General features: G+C 42.3%; 1 protein-coding gene across 4 annotated transcripts in view; it reads left to right on the top strand.

Annotated features, from left to right (window-relative positions):
* acss2l (acyl-CoA synthetase short chain family member 2 like) overlaps positions 1-19,471 on the top strand; it is a 134,893-nt gene that overhangs the window by 68,963 nt on the left and 46,459 nt on the right. For 3 of the 4 annotated variants that reach the window (XM_087986695.1, XM_043687772.2, XM_043687771.2), the window contains exon 2: positions 1,147-1,342. The exons of the other annotated variant lie outside the window; for it this stretch is intronic. In XM_087986695.1, coding sequence (XP_087842821.1) covers positions 1,254-1,342 — 89 coding nt within the window. In that variant the 5' untranslated portion in view covers positions 1,147-1,253. The remainder of the gene's footprint in view (positions 1-1,146; positions 1,343-19,471) is intronic. 4 annotated transcript variants of the gene reach the window in all.

Below are 19,471 nucleotides of genomic sequence, written 5' to 3'. Positions count from 1 at the left end.
GTGTTCTTCTGGAAATCCCAGATATGACAGGTTGTAACATGACTGCATTTTGTATGAACTATAGATAGGCTGTTCTCAAGATGGTTTCAGTAGCACCTCCCAAATCCGTGACCACTACTGCCTGGGAGGACAAGGGTAGTAGGTGCATAGGACCATCATTTTCTGCAAGTTTCCCACCAGGACACATTTGGAATGACATCTGTGTTCCTACATTGGAACTGGACCAAAATCTGAGCTCTGGGAGGACCATCACAAACTACTGCAATGTTTTCATTTATTAATGGAGTGTGGACTTGCAATGACTAAGCCACCATTTATTGCTCATCCCAAATTGCCCAGAGCGCATTATTGTAGATTTGGAGTCAAACATAGGCCAGACAAGGTAGGAATGACAGATTTCATTCCCTGAAGGGTATTAGTCAATTGGATGGGCTTTTACAAAAATCAGTCATGGTTACATAAAATCATAGAATCACTACAGTATAGAAAGAGACCATTCAGCCTATCGAGTCTGCACCTACCATAGAAGAGCATCCCACCCAGACCCAGCAACCCCGCCCTCCCTTACTCTATCCCCATAAATCTACCTTTAGCATGGCCAATCTACCTAACCACACTGCGGGAGGAAACCAGAGAACGCACTGGAAACCAAAACAGACACAGGGAGAATGTGCAAACTCTAATAGACAAGGCTGGAATCAAACCTGTGTCCCTAGAACTCTGAGGCAGCAGTTACAAAGTTGCCTTAAGCTAACTTTAAAATCCATACTTCACCATTTCCTATGCTGGGATTTGAACCCATGTCTCAGGACAGTAGCTGAGAGTTCTGTATTGTTAGTCTAGTGACATTACCACTGTACCAACACCTCTCTTTTCATGAAAGCTGCCAGCCAACATGTTATCATGAGGAAATGGGCAGTAAATTGTGCCCCTTGCTAATAAAGCTCCCATCCTCAAAATGAATTGAGAAAGAAAGTTGCAATAATTATTACTATTTCATTTTATCAAGAATAAAATAATTTTAGCCAGTGGAAAATTACTGGGAAATGGCCCTGCTTGTATCATGCAGACTTCTTAAAATATCTGTCCTATTATTTATAAACCTTGCTATTCATGTCATTCAATTTCTTTTTTTTTCCTGAACAGAATTCTGGGGTGAGCTTGCTAAAGGGTTTTATTGGAAGAGCCCTCCGAAAGGAACAATTCTGGATTATAATTTTGATGTTTCAAAAGGAAATGTGTATGTGAAATTCATGCAAGGAGCAACAACAAACATCTGCTACAACCTGCTGGATAGAAACATACAAGAAAATGGTCAGGGAGATAAAATAGCTTATTTCTGGTAACGAAAGGCTTTCTATTCTTGGTCTGCCTTACATATATATTGTTGTACCTTTCAAAAATATACATATCAAGGATAACATTTGTTTATACGTTACAAAGAATATTGAGAGAAAATGGCCATTTTATTAATCTAACAAATTGCTCAATGAGATGTAAACTCTAAGGACACTGATTAATATTGGTAAATAGTGTTCTTGCAGCTAGCTACTCCTGGTACCACATACAAATGGTTATTCTTCATGTAAAAGAATAATGTGAAAGCAAAGAAAATTGAAGCCTAAATGCAGAGAAATGCAAGTAGAGTAAGTAGCAAAGCACACACTAGCATCAACCAATGGGCTCAATGGTCTCCATGAGGTAATATCTATAATTGTTATGATTCTATGGATTGGGGAAGAAGAGGTCACTGAGAGTGATCACTAGATTATCTGTTGTTACCAGTTCTCTTATCTGGATCAGATAGAGTCTAGTTGTCTCTTTAAAAATGTATATAGACTAGTAAAAAACATGTTGGAAGTGTAAAATGGATTCTATGTTCTGCCCCTTATCAGGCCATTCAAATTTGATTCATCAAATTAGATAAAAAGTTGGGCTTATTGCTGTCTATTTCTGTGGTGCACAATTGTGAGGTGAATCACATATTATTGAAAGTGTTATGATGTGTATAGTTCAGTTGATGATCATTTTATTCCTCTATTCTGTGTCCTGATTGCTGGCCTGCCCCAGATCCTTAAAAATAATTTTCTGTTATTTTATGAATTTCTGTGAAGTCTGGAATGTGCATGTGAACTCCATTGAATCACTGCACGCAAATAATTAAGGATTTAGTTTGAGGTATTTGTATTTATATTTTTCTTTTGCTTACCTTCTGCATAGACTTGACTTTTCACCCCTATTTCCAACTTTGTTACTTTTTACTGGATTTTGTTAACAGACCATGCAACCTCCCTCGCATTGTACACATGAAAAGGAGTTAACTTAATGCAAGATATATCTATTCAGATATCTTGGCTTTATTGGCAGATATAAATTCATGGTAATCATTCCAATTTGGTGTCTTGTTGCTGTGCTTTGAGAAAGAAAAATGTTGATCTCAGTGCTGTTGCCAGAGGTTTTCTATAATTAAAATAATAGAAGATTAAACAGATATCCACTGAGCAGGTGTCATTGAAGTAGAAGGATTTGCAAAACTCTTTAGAACTAAACCACCACCACCCTTGTCAGACACCCTTTCCCCCCAAAAATGAGGGCGACATGGTTGCTCAGTCGTTAGCACTGCTACCTCACAGCGCCAGGGACCAGGGTTCGATTCTAGCCTCAGGCGATTGTCTGTGTAGAGTTTGCGCATTCTCCCCATGTCTGTGTGGGTTTCATACGGGTGCTCCAGTTTCCTCCCAAAGTCCAAAGGTGTGCAGATTAGATGTATTGGCCATGCTAAGTTGCCTATAGCGTTCAGACCTAAGCAGACTAGATGGGTTGGCCATAGGAACTGCAGTGTTACAGGGATATGATTAGGGGATGGATCTGTGTTGGATGTTCTTCGGAGGATCAGTGTGGACTTGATGGCTGAATGGCCTCTTTCCACACTGTAGGGATTCTACAAACGCTCTTAAGCCTCTCCTCCACGCGCTATGCTGCTCTCTCCATTATGTACTACATATCTAAAAGATTCCAACTACAGTGCCACTAAAGGAGCTACCAAAGCTGCAGATCCCTCAAATCTTGCAAGATGCCTTACATGGACCTTAGACTTAGCACATACTGATTGCTCTATAACTGGGCTTTTATGAAAGATAATAATTAGAAATTATGTATTTATGTAACAAAGCTAACATGCAGACACAGCAGATAATAAAGAAAGGCAAATGGAATGTTGGCTTTTATAGCTAAAGGAATAGAATATAAAGGTAAGGAAGTATTGTTGCAGCTATACAAGGCATTGGTGAGACCACACCTGGAGTGTAGTGTGCAGTTTTGGTCCCCTTATTTAAGGAAAGATGTTGTGGCATTGGAGGCAGTTCAAAGGACATTCAGTAGATTGACGCTAGTGATGAGGGGTTTGTCGTATGAAGAGAGATTGAACAGTTTAGGCCTATAACTGTCTGGAATTTAGAAGAATGAGGAGAGATCAAATTGAGGCATTCAAGATGATAAAAGGCATGTATAAAATAAATGTGGAGAGATGCGTCCTCTGATGGGGCATTGTAGGACAAGAGGTCATAGACTTTGGATAAAGGGTAGCAATTTTAAAACAGAGTTGAGGAGAAACTACTTCTCCCAAAGGGTTGTGAATCTGTGGAATTTGCTACCCCAAAGTGTGGTGGATGCTGGGACAGTGAATAAATTTAAGGAGGAGTTAGGCAGATTTTAAATTGGTGATGGGTGAAGTCTCATGGAGAGAAGGCAGGAAAATAGGGGTGAGGAGCATATCAGCCATGATTGAATGGCTGAGTAGACTCGATGGGCCGAATGGCCTAAATCTTCCCTCAACTCTTATGAACTTATGGAAGTTTTAAATTAAAAATCCCAGGCTGATAATTTTTCAAGGAAATAGAGATTGAATCAAGCAATCTGATGTGATATGAATACAATTATTCAGTAGCATTAACAACAAAGCAATGTGTTTTATGATAATAAGACACATCACATTGCATAACACTTTCATTATAATAGGCAGTGAGTTGAAATCCAATGGCACTGCCTCTTTTGTCAAGCATTAATCAGGCACCTAGTGCATAATCAGAAATCCTGCACTCATTTTAAGCTAATATTGAAGCTCTCATTCGGTTGGTCTGAGCAAACCAGGTATTAATTATGAGATCCACTGTCTTTCTGAGGTCTGGAAGTGTTTGCTCAGAAGAACAAGGACTGACCCCAGCTGCATTCAGGGAAACCAAGTTCACAGGCAGCCTACCAGATAATCCTTACATTTTCTTTCAACATATATATATTATATATATATATATATATATATATATATTATTCATAAAATGTGTAAATGTGTATTACATAACAGTTCAAATCTGACATTACGTGAGGTCCAACACATTTCCATTTTGTGTAGTATGTGATACAGTGAGGTGGCTCACTATAATTACAATTACGTTACTTTTACAATATCCATTTGCATTTCAAAATATTTACTGCTGCGTGCAGTCCAAGTAGTTTTACCCATAATATTTCCAATACACCTTCGAATTATTTTCCTTCAACCGCCTATCTGATCAGCTTTCCATTGGAATAACCCTTCCTCAGTCACTCGACCCGAAACGTTAACTCTGATTTCTTTCCACAGATGCTGCCAGACCTGCTGAGTTTTTCCAGCAATCTCTATTTTTGTTTCTGATTTACAGCATCGGCAGATCTTTTGATTTTTACTGGAATAACAGCGTTCTTTACTGAGGATCTACATTACCACTAGAATTACAGAGTTCTATTCAAAGGAACGAAAAAGCACTTACGTCACTGGACTCACTAAAATAACAGCACTCTCTCCTCACTGAAATATTAGAACTCTCTAACATTGGAATAACAGTACTCTAATCACAGAATCAACATAGGTCTCACCTCACTGGAATTTACTATATGTAACCCCATTGGAAACAGACTTCCAATCACAGAAACATCCCTCTACCATCACCCTTCACTTCCTATCTCCACCAATTTTAGATCCAGTGTGCCACTTTGTCTTGTATCCCATGTACTGTTAGTTTCTCTACCAGTCTGTCATGAGAGACCTTATCAAAAGCCTCGTTAAGGTCCATGCACATCACATCAAATGCATTACCACTCCTGCTTACCTCATTAAAAGATTTATTCATATTTGTGAAACATGACCTTCCATTAACATAGTCATGCTGAATATCCCTGATGAGCTCTCCAAGTATGTGTCCCTCCTACCTAATGACATCCTCATCACCAAGATTAGACTGATTGGTCTATCCCTTTCTCCCATTTTTGATAATGGGACAGTGTTAGCTGTCCTCCAGTCCTTTGGCAGTTCACTGTAGTCAGACAGGATTTGAAAATTGCTGCCAGCATCTCTAATATTTCCTCCATTGCCTCCCTCAATGGCCCACAGATTTCCTTCTGGCCCACAGATTAATCCATTTTTAAGATTGTTAACCCACTAGTATCTCCTCTCTGTCTATGTTAATTTCTTCTAATATATCACAGTGCTTCACAGTGATGTTTATACCTGCATTGTCATTTTCCATCGTGAAGCATTCAATTGAAGACTGTACCCATGTCTTCTGGGTACACACTGATTATCTCTGTGGTCCCTAATGGGCCCTACTCTTTATCTAGTTATTCTCTTGCTCTCTCATGCATTCTCTTTGCCTTCCTAATCTCCTTTTTCAGTTCCCATCTGCATTTTTATACTCCTGTAGGAACTATGCTGTGTTGAACACTTGGTATCTGCTGTAAGCTTCTTTTTTTTTCCTTAATCCTAACCTTTATGTTCCATGACATCCAGGATTCTTTTATCTTGACCTCACTGTTTGTCTTTGTAGGAACAGATACTGTCCTCTTGCTATTTCCTCCGTGAATGCCTCACACTACTTTGATTCAGTTTTATCTGCAAGTATCTGCTCTCAAACCATGTTGAGCCGAATTGTGTCTTATCTTAGTCTTTTCCCAGCATAGAACTTTTATGCCTGGCCAATTCTTATCCGTTTCTGTAACTATCCTGAATCCAACCAAATAATGGCTTCTGTCTCCCAAACTGCTCCCCTACCTGATATGCCTTCCACTGCCTGGGCTCATTTCTGATTATTTGGTCTAGGACAAAAATGTCTACTCACTGGAATAACAGACCTCTTCAGTGAAATAACAGAGTTTTCTCCTCACTTGAACAACAGAATGCTCTAACACGAGAAGAACATCATGTGGAGGTGCTGGTATTGGACTGGGATGAACAGTTAAAAATCACACTACACCAGGTTATAGTCCAACAGGTTTATTTGGAAGTACTAGCTTTCAGAGCACTGCTCCCTTATCAGATAACTAGTGTGGCAGGATCATGAGACACAGAATTTATAGCAAAATATCACAGTGTCATCCAATTAAAAGTAGAATGGGTTGCAGGTTTCAGTTCATTAATATGTAAATCCCAGAACTTCTTTTAAGTCATGTTTTCAATTTAACTTAAGGTTTTATAAAAAAAAGGTGACATCTTAGCTCAGGCGATGCATGAAAATTGTAAGGTTACAGTCCGTCTGTCTCCCAGTCTTGAGTCAGACTGATTCCATTTTCAAAGTAGGAATTTATAAAATGTTGTATGGATTGCCTGCAGGTTGTATGCTCTTTGAGCAAAATAGAATGTGTCTGCAAATACAATTCTGAAAGCACACAATATGCAGACAGTCAATGACAGTCAATCCATACATTTTATAAATTCCTACTTTGAAAATAGAACCAGTCTGACTCAATACAGACAGACTCTAACCTCACACCTTTAATACATTGCCTGAGCTGAGATGTCACTTGTTTTATAAAACCTTAAATTATCTCGAGAATATGACTTAAATAAATTCTAGGATTTACATGTTACTGAACCAAAACTTTTGACCCATTCTAACAAATTATAATTGGACTATAAACTGGTGTGTGATTTTTTAACTAAAATAACAGAATTTTCTGTTCATTGGAGTGACACAGCTCTCTCCTCACTGAAGTGACGGAGCTCATTCATAGAATCCCTACAGTGTGCAAACAGGCCCTTCGGTCCAACAAGTCCACACTAACCCTCTGAAGAGTAACCCACCAAGACCCATTCCCCTACCCTACATTTACCCCTGATTAATGCACCTAACCTACACATCCCTGAACACTATGGGCAATTTAGCATGGCTAATTCACCTACCCTGCACATCTTTGGATTGTGGGAGGAAACCGGAGCACCCGGAGGAAACCCACACAGACATGGGGAGAGTGTGCAAATTCCACACAAACAGTCGCCCAAGGCTGACATTGAACCTGGCTTCCTGGCACTATGAGGCAGCAGTTCTAACCAATGCGCCACTCTACTACCTATCAGTGTTTTGTCACTAAAATAACAGCGCTCTCTTTCCTCATTGGATTAACAGAGTTCTATTCATTGGAATAACACAGCTTATTCCTCATAGATTAACAGAAGGGCAGGTCGTGCCTCACAAACCTTATTGAATTCTTTGAAAAGGTGACGAAGGAGGTTGATGAGGGGAAAGCGGTAGATGTGGTATATATGGATTTTAGTAAGGCGTTTGATAAGGTTCCCCATGGTAGGCTGCTGCAGAAAATACGGAGATATGGCATTGAGGGTGAGTTGGAGGTTTGGATTAGGAATTGGCTGGATGGAAGAAGACAGAGGGTAGTAGTTGATGGCAAAGTTTCTTCATGGAGTGCCGTCACTAGCGGTGTTCCGCAAGGATCTGTTTTGGGATCATTGCTGTTTGTCATTTTTATAAATGACCTGGAAGAGGGGTTAGAAGGTTGGGTGAGCAAGTTTGCGGATGATACGAAAGTCGGAGGAGTTGTTGACAGTGAGGAAGGATGTGGCAGGTTACAGCAGGATATAGAGAAGCTGCAGAGCTGGGCAGAAAGGTGGCAAATGGAATTCAATGTAGCTAAGTGTGAGGTGATTCACTTTGGGAAGAATAACAAAAAGATGGGGTACTGGGCTAATGGTCGGATACTTGGTAGTGTGGATGAGCAGAGGGATCTTGGTGTCCATGTACACAGATCTCTGAAAGTTGCCACCCAGGTAAATAGTGCGGTGAAGAAGGCATATGGCGTACTGGCTTTTATTGGTAGAGGAATTGAGTTCCGGAGTCCTGAGGTCATGATGCAGTTGTATAAGACTCTGGTGCGGCCGCACCTGGAATATTGTGTGCAGTTTTGGTCGCCATACTATAGGAAGGATGTGGAGGCACTGGAACGGGTGCAGAGGAGGTTTACCAGGATCTTGCCTGGTATGGAAGGAAGATCGTATGAGGAAAGACTGAGACACTTGGGGCTGTTTTCATTAGAGAAAAGAAGGTTTAGGGGTGACTTGATTGAGGTGTACAAGATGATTAGGGGGTTAGATAGGGTTAACAGTGTGAACCTTTTCCCGCGTATGGAGTCGGGTATTACAAGGGGGCATAGCTTTAAATTAAGGGGGGGTAGATATAGGACTGAAGTTAGGGGTAGGTTCTTCACTCAGCGAGTCGTAAGTTCATGGAATGCCCTGCCAGTAGCAGTGGTGGACTCTCCCTCTTTATGGGCATTTAAGCGGGCATTGGATAGGTATATGGAGGATAGTGGGTTAGTATAGGTTAGGTGGGCTTGGATCGGCGCAACATCGAGGGCCAAAGGGCCTGTACTGCGCTGTATTCTTCTTCTTCTTCTTCTTCTTCTTCTTCTTCTTCTTCTTCTTCTTCTTCTTCTTCTTCTTCTAGAACTGTCTACTAATGGATTAACACACCTCACTCCTTACTGGATAAACAGAGCTCAATTCCTTAATACTGAAATAACAGCTGTATAACACTGGAATAAGATGACTCACCCCACACTGGAATAACTGCACACTCTCCTCACTGGAATAACAAAGCTCAGTTCACTAAAATAACAGAGGTCTTTCCTCGCTGGAGTAACCAAGCTCTATTCAATGAAACAACATAGCTCTCTCACACTGGGAGTAGCAGAGCTCTTTCCTCACTTGGGTAACAGAGCTCTCTTTCCACTATTTTGTCCCATTGTTGTTTGAGATCTGACCTACAATGGTGGTGTCATCAACAAACCTGTAAATGAAGTTGGTGTGGAATTTGGCCATATAGTTGTGAGTATATAAGGAGTATAGGAGGGGACTGAGTATGCAGCCTTGCAGGGTACTGGTGTCGAGGATTATGGCGGAGGAGGTGTTGTCACCTATTCTTACTGAGTGTGGTCTATAGGTCAGGAAGTCAAGGATCCAGTTGCAGAGGGAGGAGCTGAGACCTTGGTCTAGAGTTTAGAGATAAGTTTGTTTGGAATTATGGTGTTGAAGACGGAGTTGTAGTCAATAAGTAGGAGTCTGACCTTGGTATCCTTGTTATCCAGATGTTCCAGGGAGATGGTGTCCACCATGGACTCATTGTGCCAATTGCAATTGCAAAGGCCAATTGCAAAGGATCAAGACAATTTGGTAGGCTGGAGTAGATGTGAGCCTTGACTAACCTTATGAAGCACTTCACAATTGTGGAGGTCAGACCTACTGGGTAGTAGTCATTAAGCATGCTGCATGATTTTTTTGTTTGGTGGTTTTCTTGAATCAGGTGGGAACTTCAGATCATAGTAGACAGAAAACTGCAGCAGAATAGGAATAATAATTAGCAAACTGTGTCCCTATTTACCTTGCCAAAGCTTTACTGGATTAGGATTTTGGGTCAACTTTGCATCCAATAATACTGAGTGAGAACATGAATCCTTCTACTTTCCACATCTGATGTGGCTTATGATCAATGACTGACCCCACCATGACCATGTCGAACATCCTGCTCTTCACTGGCCACATCAATGTTCTCCGAGATATCTAGTGAACTCCTGTACCTTGACGTAAGCCCTCCTTTATCAAAGGATGATGCAATCTGTTTTCAATATGTGCTGCCACAAATGAGAAAACTATGAATTTGCTAGAATGGTGTAGCTATGTGGTGTATTAGAACCTACAGAAGCAATTAAATTTGACTAAAATTGATGAAATGTTTTTATAAATTTGAAAGCAAACTTGAAAATGAATTATCAAATGGATTTGAAGTCATTTCAAAGCAATGCACTGTGCCTGAACAGTAAACATGAGTCAGCTTACTGATATTGTGTTTGAGCTCTAAGATGCAGAAAGTGCTGAACTATAACACTGAGGCTGAGGTGCTAGATGAACTACTGCAACAAACCAGAACCTTTATTTACTGAGGACAGATTGCCATTTTGCTGATCACAGTTAACTTTATCTGTTGTTTTTGAAAAAACAGCTGTATCACTTTTGCAAACCTGGGTTCAGCAAACCCATGGTAATGCAAGTTAATCAAAACTTCTTGTTGTAAAAGGCAATTTCAATCTTGGCCGTCCATTCTGTAACATTTTCGTACCAAGTGTGTTCCTAAACTGAAAGCCCATGATGAGAAAGATGGCATTTGGCTCATTGAGTCAATTGGGCCACCCACTGCTCTGCCTCAAAGTCCTACAACTTTGTCTCATTCAATTACCTTTTGAAATTATTCATCATCTCCACTTTGACCACTGTCATGGGCAATGAGTTCCAAGTCATTGCCATTTTCTGCATAAAGAAGTTCTTCCTTGTGACCACCACCAGGCATTAAAGTTGTGTCTTCCAATCCTTGTGTCAGCAATTATTGAGAACAAGTTTCTTTTGGTACACCTGACCCAAACCTGTCAGCATCCGGGAACCGGAGGTGTAGCTGCAATGCACAGGAGGACGAGAGTAGGAAGGACAGGGACAGGATTTCAGGGTCACAGGAATACGTTGGCAGACAGCGAAGTGTGTCTACTTCAACGCCAGAAGTATCCGAAATAAGATAGGTGAGCTTGCAGCATGGATAGGTACCTGGGACTTCGATGTTGTGACCATTTCGGAGACATGGATAGAGCAGGGTGAGCAATGGATGTTGCAGGTTCCAGGGTTTAGATTTTTCATTAAAAACAGGCAAGGCGGTAAAAGAGGGGGAGGCGTGTCCTTGTTAATATAACGGTGGCTGAGAGAACTTTTGACGAGGACTCGTCTACTGAGGTAGTGTGGGCTGAGGTTAGAGCTGAAAATGTGTTGTTGGAAAAGCGCAGCAGGTCAGGCAGCATCCAGGGAACAGGAGAATCGACGTTTCGGGCATAAGCCCTTCTTCAGGGCTGAGGTTAGAAACAGGAGAGGAGAGGTGACACTGCTTGGAGTTTTTTATAGGCTTCCGCAGAGTTCCAGGGAGGTGGAAGAGAGGATTAGCAACATTATCCTAGGTAGGAGTGAAAGGAACAGGGTGGTCATTATGGGGGACTTTAACTTCCCCAACATTGACTGGAAATGTTATAGCTCTAGTATGTCAGATGGATCAGTCTTTGTCCAATGTGTACAGGAGGGTTTCCTGACACAGTATGTTGAAGGGCTGACAAGAGGGGAGGTCACACTGGATCTGGTACTTGGTAATGAACCAGGCCAGGTGTTTGATTTAGTTATAGGTGAGCACTTTGGAGAGAGTGACCATAATTCAGTTACGTTTAGTTTAGCACTGGAAAGGGATCGGTACATGCCACAGATCAAGAGTTATCGATGGGGCAAGGGCAATTATAATGTGATTAGGTAAGAACTAAGATGCATAGAATGGGGTAGCAAAATGCAGGGGATGCAGGCAATCGAAATGTGGAGCTGGTTTAAGGAACAGATATTGTGTGTCCTTGATAGGTATGTCCCTGTCAGGCAGGGAGGAAGTGATAAGGTAGGGGAACCGTGGTTTACTACAGAAATTGCATCTCTTGTTAAGAAGAAGAAAGAGGCTTATGTGTTGATGAGGCAAGATGGTACAGATGAGGGGATGGAGAGTTACAGATCAGCTAGGAAGGATTTAAAGAGAGAGTTAAGAAGAGCAAAGAGAGGACACGAGCAGTCTTTAGCAAATAGAATAAAGGAGAACCCTAAAGCTTTCTATAGATATGTGAGCAATAAAAGGATGATTAGGGTAGGAATAGGACCAGTCAAAGACAGAAGTGGGAAGTTGAGTGTGGACCCTGTAGAGATTGGAGTGGTGCTAAATGAACACTTCTCATCGGTGTTTACTCAAGAAAAGGAGAATATTGTAGAGGAGAAAAATGAGGTACGAGATATTAGACGAGAAAGGATTGAGGTTAGTTACGCACAGGTGTTATCAATTCTAGAAGGAGTGAAAGTAGACAAGTTATGGGTGGCACGGTGGCACAGTGGTTAGCACTGCTACCTCACAGCGCCTGAGACCCGGGTTCAATTCCCGCCTCAGGCAACTGTCTGTATGGAGTTTGCACATTCTCCCTATGTCTGCGTGGGTTTCCTCCGGGTGCTCTGGTTTACTCCCACAGTCCAGAAATGTGCAGGCTAGGTGAAATGGCCATGCCAAATTGCCCGTAGTGTTAGGTGGTAAATGTAGGGGAATGGGTCTGGGTGGGTTGCTCTTCGGAGGGTCGGTGTGGACTTGTTGGGCCGAAGGGCCTGTTTCCACACTGTAAGTAATGTAATGTAATCTAATCAAAAAGTCCCCTGGGCTGTCTGGGATTTATCCGAGGATTCTCTGGGAAGTTAGGGAGGAGATAGCAGAGCCTTTGCATTTGATATTTGAGTTGTCATTGTCTACAGGTTTAGTACCTGAGGACTGGAGGATTGCAAATGTGCCCTTGTTCAAGAAGGGCAGTAGAGATGACCCAGGTAATTATAGACCAGTGAGCCTTACTTCTGTTGTAGGAAAGGTTTTGGAAAGGATTATGAGAGATAAGATTTATAATCATCTAGCAAGCAACAATTTGATTTCAGATAGTCAGCATGATTTCGTCAAGGGCAGGTCATGTTTCACAAACCTCATTGAGTTTTTTGAGAAGGTGACCAAGCATGTAGATGAGGGTAGGGCAGTTGACATGGTATACTTGGACTTCAGTAAAGCCTTTGATAAGGTTCCACATGATAGGCTGATGGAGAAAATGCAGAGGCATGGAATTGAGGGTGATTTAGCAGTTTGGATTAGAAACTGGCTTTCTGGAAGAAGGCAGAAAGTGGTGGTTGATGGAAAATATTCTGGAGTCCAGTTACTGGTGGTGTGCCACAAGGATCTGTTTTGGGACTACTGCTGTTTGTCAGTTTTATAAATGACTTAGAAGCAGACATAGGTGGATGGATTAGTAAATTTGCAGATGACGCTAAAGTCGGTGGAATATGGAAGAATGTTACAGGTTGTAGGGGGATTTGGATAAACTGCAGAATTGGGCTGAGAGGTGGCAAATGGAGTTCAATGCAGCTAAATGTGAGGTGATTCACTTTGGGAAGAATAACAGGATGGCAGAGTACTTGGTCAATGGAAAGATTCTTGATAGTGTGAATGTGCAGAGGAATCTTGGAGTCCATGTGCATAGATCCCTGAAAGTTGCCACCCAGGTGGATAGTGCTGTGAAGAAGGCATATGGTGTGTTAGGTTTCATTGGTAGAGGGATTGAGCTCCGGAACTGCAATATCATGCTGCAACTATACAAAATGCTGGTACGGTCACACTTGGAATATTGTGTACAGTTCTAGTCGCCCCATTACAGAAAGGATGTGGAAGCATTGGGAAAGATGCAGAGGAGATTTACCAGGATGAGGAAAGGCTGAGAGACTTAGGTCTTTTCTCATTGGAAAGAAGAAGGCTAAGGGGGATTTGATAGAGACATACAGGGTGATCAGAGGATTAGATAGGTTGGACAGAGAAAGACTTTTTCCTCGGATGATGACATCAGCTTGCACGAGAGGATATAACTACAAGTTGAGGGGTAATAGATTTAAGACAGATGTCAGAGGCAAGTTCTTTATGCAGAGAGTGGTAAGGGCGTGGAATTCCCTCTCTGCTAAGGTAGTCAACTCACCAACATTAGGGAGATTTAAACAATCCTTAGATAAGCTCATGGATGATTTTAGGATAGTGTAGGGGGACGAGCTGAGAAAAGTCCACAAGTCGGCGCAACATTGAGGGCCAAAGGGCCTGTTCTGCGCTGTATTGTTCTATGTTCTATCTTGTCACCATAACCGAATGAGCCTCCAGGAAGGGTAAGAGAGGTCGGCACCGAATGCAGGAGGCTTTTGTGGATATACCCATTTCAAACAGGGTATGCTGTTTTGGAAAATGTAGGGGGTGATGGATTCTCAGGGGAACGGAGCACCAACAGCCAAGTTTCTGGTATTGAGACTGGCTCTAATGCAACGAGGGGTACGTTGGCTTCCAAGAGATCAATTGTGTTCGGGGATTCTGTAGTCAGAGGTACAGACAGACGTTTCTGTGGCCAGCAGAGAAACAGCTGAATGATGTTTGTTTCCCTGGTGCCAGGATCAAAGATGTCTCAGAGAGGGTGCAGAATGTTCTCACGGGGGAGAGGGGCCAACAGGAGGTCATTCTCCACATTGGAACCAACGAATTAGGAAGGGAAAAGGTTGAGATTCTGAAGGGAGATTACAAAGAGTTAGGCAGAAATTTAAAAAAGGAGGTCCTCAAGAGTAGTAATATCTGGATTACTCCCAGTGCTATGAGCTAGTGAGGGCAGGAATAGGAGGACAGAGCAGATGAATGCATGGCTGAGGAGCTGGTGTATGGGAGAAGGATTCACATTTTTGGATCATTGGAATCTCTTTTGGGGTAGAAGTGACCTGGACAAGAAGGATGGATTGCATCTAAATTGGAAGGGGGCTAATATACTGGCAGGGAAATTTGCTAGAACTGCTTGGGAGGATTTAAACTAGTAAGGTGGGGGGTGGGGAGGGGGGAGCGGGAGGTGAGACTCAGGGAGATAGTGAGGAAAGAGATCAATCTGAGACTGGTACAGTTGAGAACAGAATCAAACAGTCAGGGCAGGCAGGGACAAAGTAGGACTAATAGATTAAACTGCATTTATTTCAATACAATGGTGCCTAACAGGGAAGGCAGATGAACTCATGGCATGGTTAGGAACATGGGACTGAGACATCGTAGCAATTACAGAAACATGGCTCAGGGATGGGCTGGGCTGGCAACTTAATGTTCCAGGATACAAATGCTACAGGAAGGATAGAAAGGGAGGCAAGAGAGGAGGGGGAGTGGCATTTTTGATAAGGGATAGCATTACAGCTGTGCTGAGGGAGGATATTCCCGGAAATACATCCAGGGAAGTTATTTGGGTGGAACTGAGAAATATGAAAGGGATGATCACCTTATTGGGATTGTATTATAGACCCCCTAATAGTCAGAGGGAAATTGAGAAACAAACTTCGAAGGAGATCTCAGCTATCTGTAAAAATAATAGGGTAGTTATGGTCAGGAATTTTAACTTTCCAAACATCGACTGGGACTGCCATTGTGTTAAGGGTTTAGATGGAGAGGAATTTCTTAAGTGCGTACAAGACAATTTTCTGATTCAGTATGTGTATGTACCTTCTAGAGAAGGTGCAAAACTTGACCTACTCTTGGGAAATAAGGCAGGGCAGGTGACTGAGGTGTCAGTGGGGGAGCACTTTGGGGCTAGCGACCATAATTCTATTCGTTTTAAAATCGTGATGGAAAAGGATAGACCAGATCTAAAAGTTGAAGTTCTAAATTGGAAAAAGGCCAATTTTGACGGTGTTATGCAAGAAATTTCGAAAGCTGATTGGAGGCAGATGTTCGCGGGTAAAGGGACGGCTGGAAAATGGGAAGCCTTCAGAAATGAGATAACAAGAATCAGAGAAAGTATATTCATGCCAGGGTGAAAGGGAAGGCTGGTAGGTATAGGGAATGCTGGATGACTAAAGAAAGTGAGGGTTTAGTTAGGATAAAGAAAGAAGCATATGTCAGGTAAAGACAGGATAGATCGAGTGAATACTTAGAAGAGTATAAAGGAAGTAGGAGTATACTTAAGAGGGAAATCAGGAGGGCAAAAAGGGAACATGAGATAGCGCTGGCAAATAGAATTAAGGAGAATCCAAAGAGTTTTTACAAATATATTAAGGACAAAAGGGTAACTAGGGAGAGAATAGGGCCCCTCAAAGATCAGCAAGGCAGCCCTTTGTGTGGAGCCACAGAAAATGGGGGAGATACTAAATGAATATTTTGCATCAGTATTTACTGTGAAAAAGGATATGGAAGGTATAGACTGTAGGGAAATAGATGGTGACATCGTGCAAAATGTCCAGATTACAGAGGAGGAAGTACTGGATGTCTTGAAATGGTTAAAGGTGGATAAATCCACAGGACCTGATCAGGTGTATCCGAGAACTTCGTGGGAAGCTAGAGAAGTGATTGCTGGGCCTCTTGCTGAGATATTTGTCTCATCGATAGTCACAGGCAAGGTGACGGAAGACTGGAGGTTGGCAAACGTGGTGCCACTGTTTAAGAAGGGTGGTAAAGACAAGCCAGGGAGCTATAGACTGGTGAGCCTGACCTTAGTGGTGGGCAAGTTGTTGGAGGGAATCCTGAGGGACAGGATGTACATGTATTTGGCAAGGCAAGGACTGATTCGGGATAGTCAATATGGCTTTGTGCGTGGGAAATCATGTCTCACGAACTTGATTGAGTTTTTCGAAGAAGTAAAAAAGAAGATTGATGAGGGCAGAGCAGTAGATGTGATCTATATGGACTGCAGTAAGGTGTTCAACAAGGTTCCCCGTGGGAGACTGATTAGCAAGGTTAGATCTCATGGAATACAGGGAGAACTAGCCATTTGGATACAGAACTGGCTCAAAGGTAGAAGACAGAGGGTGGTGATGGAGGGTTGTTTTTTAGACTGGAGTTCTGTGACCAGTGGAGTGCCACAAGGATCGCTGCTGGGTCCTCTACTTTTTGTCATTTACATAAATGATTTTGATGCGAGCATAAGAGGTACAGTTAGTCAGTTTGCAGATGACACCAAAATTGGAGGTGTAGTGGACAGCGAAGAGGGTTACCTCAGATTACAACAGGATCTGGACCAGATGGGTTAATGGGCTGAGAAGTGGCAGATGGAGTTTAATTCAGATAAATGCGAGGTGCTGCATTTTGGGAAAGCAAATCTTAGCAGGACTTATACACTTAATGGTAAGATCCTAGGGAGTGTTGCTGAACAAAGAGACCTTGGAGTGCAGGTTCATAGCTCCTTGAAAGTGGAGTCGCAGGTAGATAGGATAGTGAAGAAGACATTTGCTATGCTTTCCTTTATTGGTCAGAGTATTGAGTACAGTAGTTGGGAGGTCATGTTGCGGCTGTACAGGACATTAGTTAGACCACTGTTGGAATATTGCGTGCAATTCTGGTCTCCTTCCTATCGGAAAGATGTTGTGAAACTTGAAAGGGTTCAGAAAAGATTTACAAGAATGTTGCCAGGGTTGGAGGATTTGAGCTCTAGGGAGAGGCTGAACAGGCTGGGGCTGTTTTCCCTGGACTGTCGGAGGCTGAGGGTGACCTTGTAGAGGTTTACAAAATTATGAGGGGCATGAATAGAATAAATAGACAAAGTCTTTTCCCTGGGTTGGGGGGAGTCCAGAACTAGAGGGCATAGGTTTAGGGTGAGAGGGGAAAGATATAAAAGAGACCTAAGGGGCAAGTTTTTCACACAGAGGGTGGTACGTGTATGGAATGAGCTGCCAGAGGAAGTAGTGGAGGCTGGTACAATTGCAACATTTAAGAGGCATTTGGATGTGTATATGAATAGAAGGGTTTGGAGGGATATGGGCCAGGTGCTGGCAGGTGGGACGAGATTGGGTTGGGATATCTGGTCGGCATGGACAGGTTGGACCGAAGGGTAGGTTTCCATGCTGTACATCTCTATGACTCTATGAGCTCTTAATCTCCTTTGTTCTAATGTGATTGACACCAGTTTTCCAACCTTGTTGCTAAAATGCCTCATCCCAGGGATTACTGCATCCTTTCAATGGTCTTCACATCCTTGCTAATGTTTGGTGACCAGAACAGGACACAGTACTGTAGCAGTGGTCACTTCTCTATTTCTGTATTTGGAAAGTTGTCCCAAGTGCTTGTTACTGTCTAAAATTGAAGTATATGAACACAGGTCCCTGTGGAAACTTTAACAGGGTTATTTCCTGGTGAAAATTAAGAATATCACCATGTGTGTAGCGAACAGCTGAATTTCTGGTCACACATGCTCTATTCTTGGCCTCTTTGCATGCCTTTTAAACATTAGAAGGGCCTCTCTATTAGGGTAAGTGGGAGTGTGTTGGTCTGGTGTGAAATCCAGGACTCAGATCAAATCAAGATACTGCAGATGCTGAAATGTAAAATAAAAACAGAAAATGCTGGAGAAATTCAACAGAAGAAGAGACATGACAGATTTGAAACGTTATCTCTGGTTCTATCTTCACAGTGACTCAGCAAGCCGGCAGCATCTGAGCTGAGTTTCTGCAGCATTTTCTGTTTTTGTGTCATGAGGCCCAGTCTGAGCCTTAAAAAGAGGAGTCTGCAAAACTCAAAGGAGAATTTCAGGGCAGTGAAGAGCTGGTTCCAGAGTTAGTCCGATAAAGAGGATTCTGGAGTTCTGAAAATTATAATCAGATAAAGAAGCCAGTGGTATCCAGGAGTCCCTAGAGATGAGGGTAATGATAAAGATCCAGGAAATCTAAGAACCATAGAAATTGGGTGATGGAATAGGTTATTCAGTCATTTGAGGCTCCGCTGCTATTCAATATAACTACGGCTGATTCTCTGCCTCAATGCCATATTCCCAAACCTCCACGCGCTCCCCCTCCCCCCCCACCCCATCCCCTGCCCATAATACTTGATGCCTGCAAAATCTAAGAATGCGTCTACCTCATTCTTGAGTATGTTCAGTGACTTGGCCTCCACAGTATTCTATAGTTAAGAGTTCCACAGGCTCACTATCCTTAGAGTGAGGAAATGTTTCTTCATCTCAATCTGAGAAGATCATCTTTATTTACCTGAGATTGTGTCTCCTGCTTCTACACTGGGGAAAACATCCTCCCAGCATCGAGCCTGTCCAACCTGGTTTGAATTTTATATGTTTAAATCTGATCCCTTCTGATTCTTCAAAAGTCTAGTGAATACAGGCCCAATCAAACCAATCACTCCTCATACATTAGTCCTGCAATCTTTGGTATGAGCCTAGTGAACTTTCACTGCATTCCCTCTGTGGCAAGTATGTGCTCTGTTAGGTAAAACTACACACAATAGTCCAGGCGCGGTGCCACTCAAGCTTTGTATGACTGCAGTAAGACACCCCCATTCTGAAGGTGAAAGTGAGGACTACCTCAAATCCTCAATGTACCATTTGTCTTTCTAATCGCTTCCTGCGCGTGCTTTCATTGAATGGCGTACAAGTGTACCTGGATTCCTTAGCCTATCCACGCTTCCCAATAAATACACTATTTAATCAATACTCTTCCTTTCTGTTTTTCATACCAAAGTGTAGAACTTCACACTTAGAGAATTGAAGGTCTGGGATCATAGTTGTCCAGTAC

Source organism: Chiloscyllium plagiosum, unplaced genomic scaffold (genome assembly GCF_037043375.1).
Source record: "Chiloscyllium plagiosum isolate Xiang-an unplaced genomic scaffold, Cpla_swu_hap1 HiC_scaffold_4, whole genome shotgun sequence".
Lineage (NCBI taxonomy): Eukaryota > Metazoa > Chordata > Chondrichthyes > Orectolobiformes > Hemiscylliidae > Chiloscyllium > Chiloscyllium plagiosum.
Note: the sequence above shows the minus strand (reverse complement) of the source record. Positions and strands in the feature narration are given on the sequence as shown.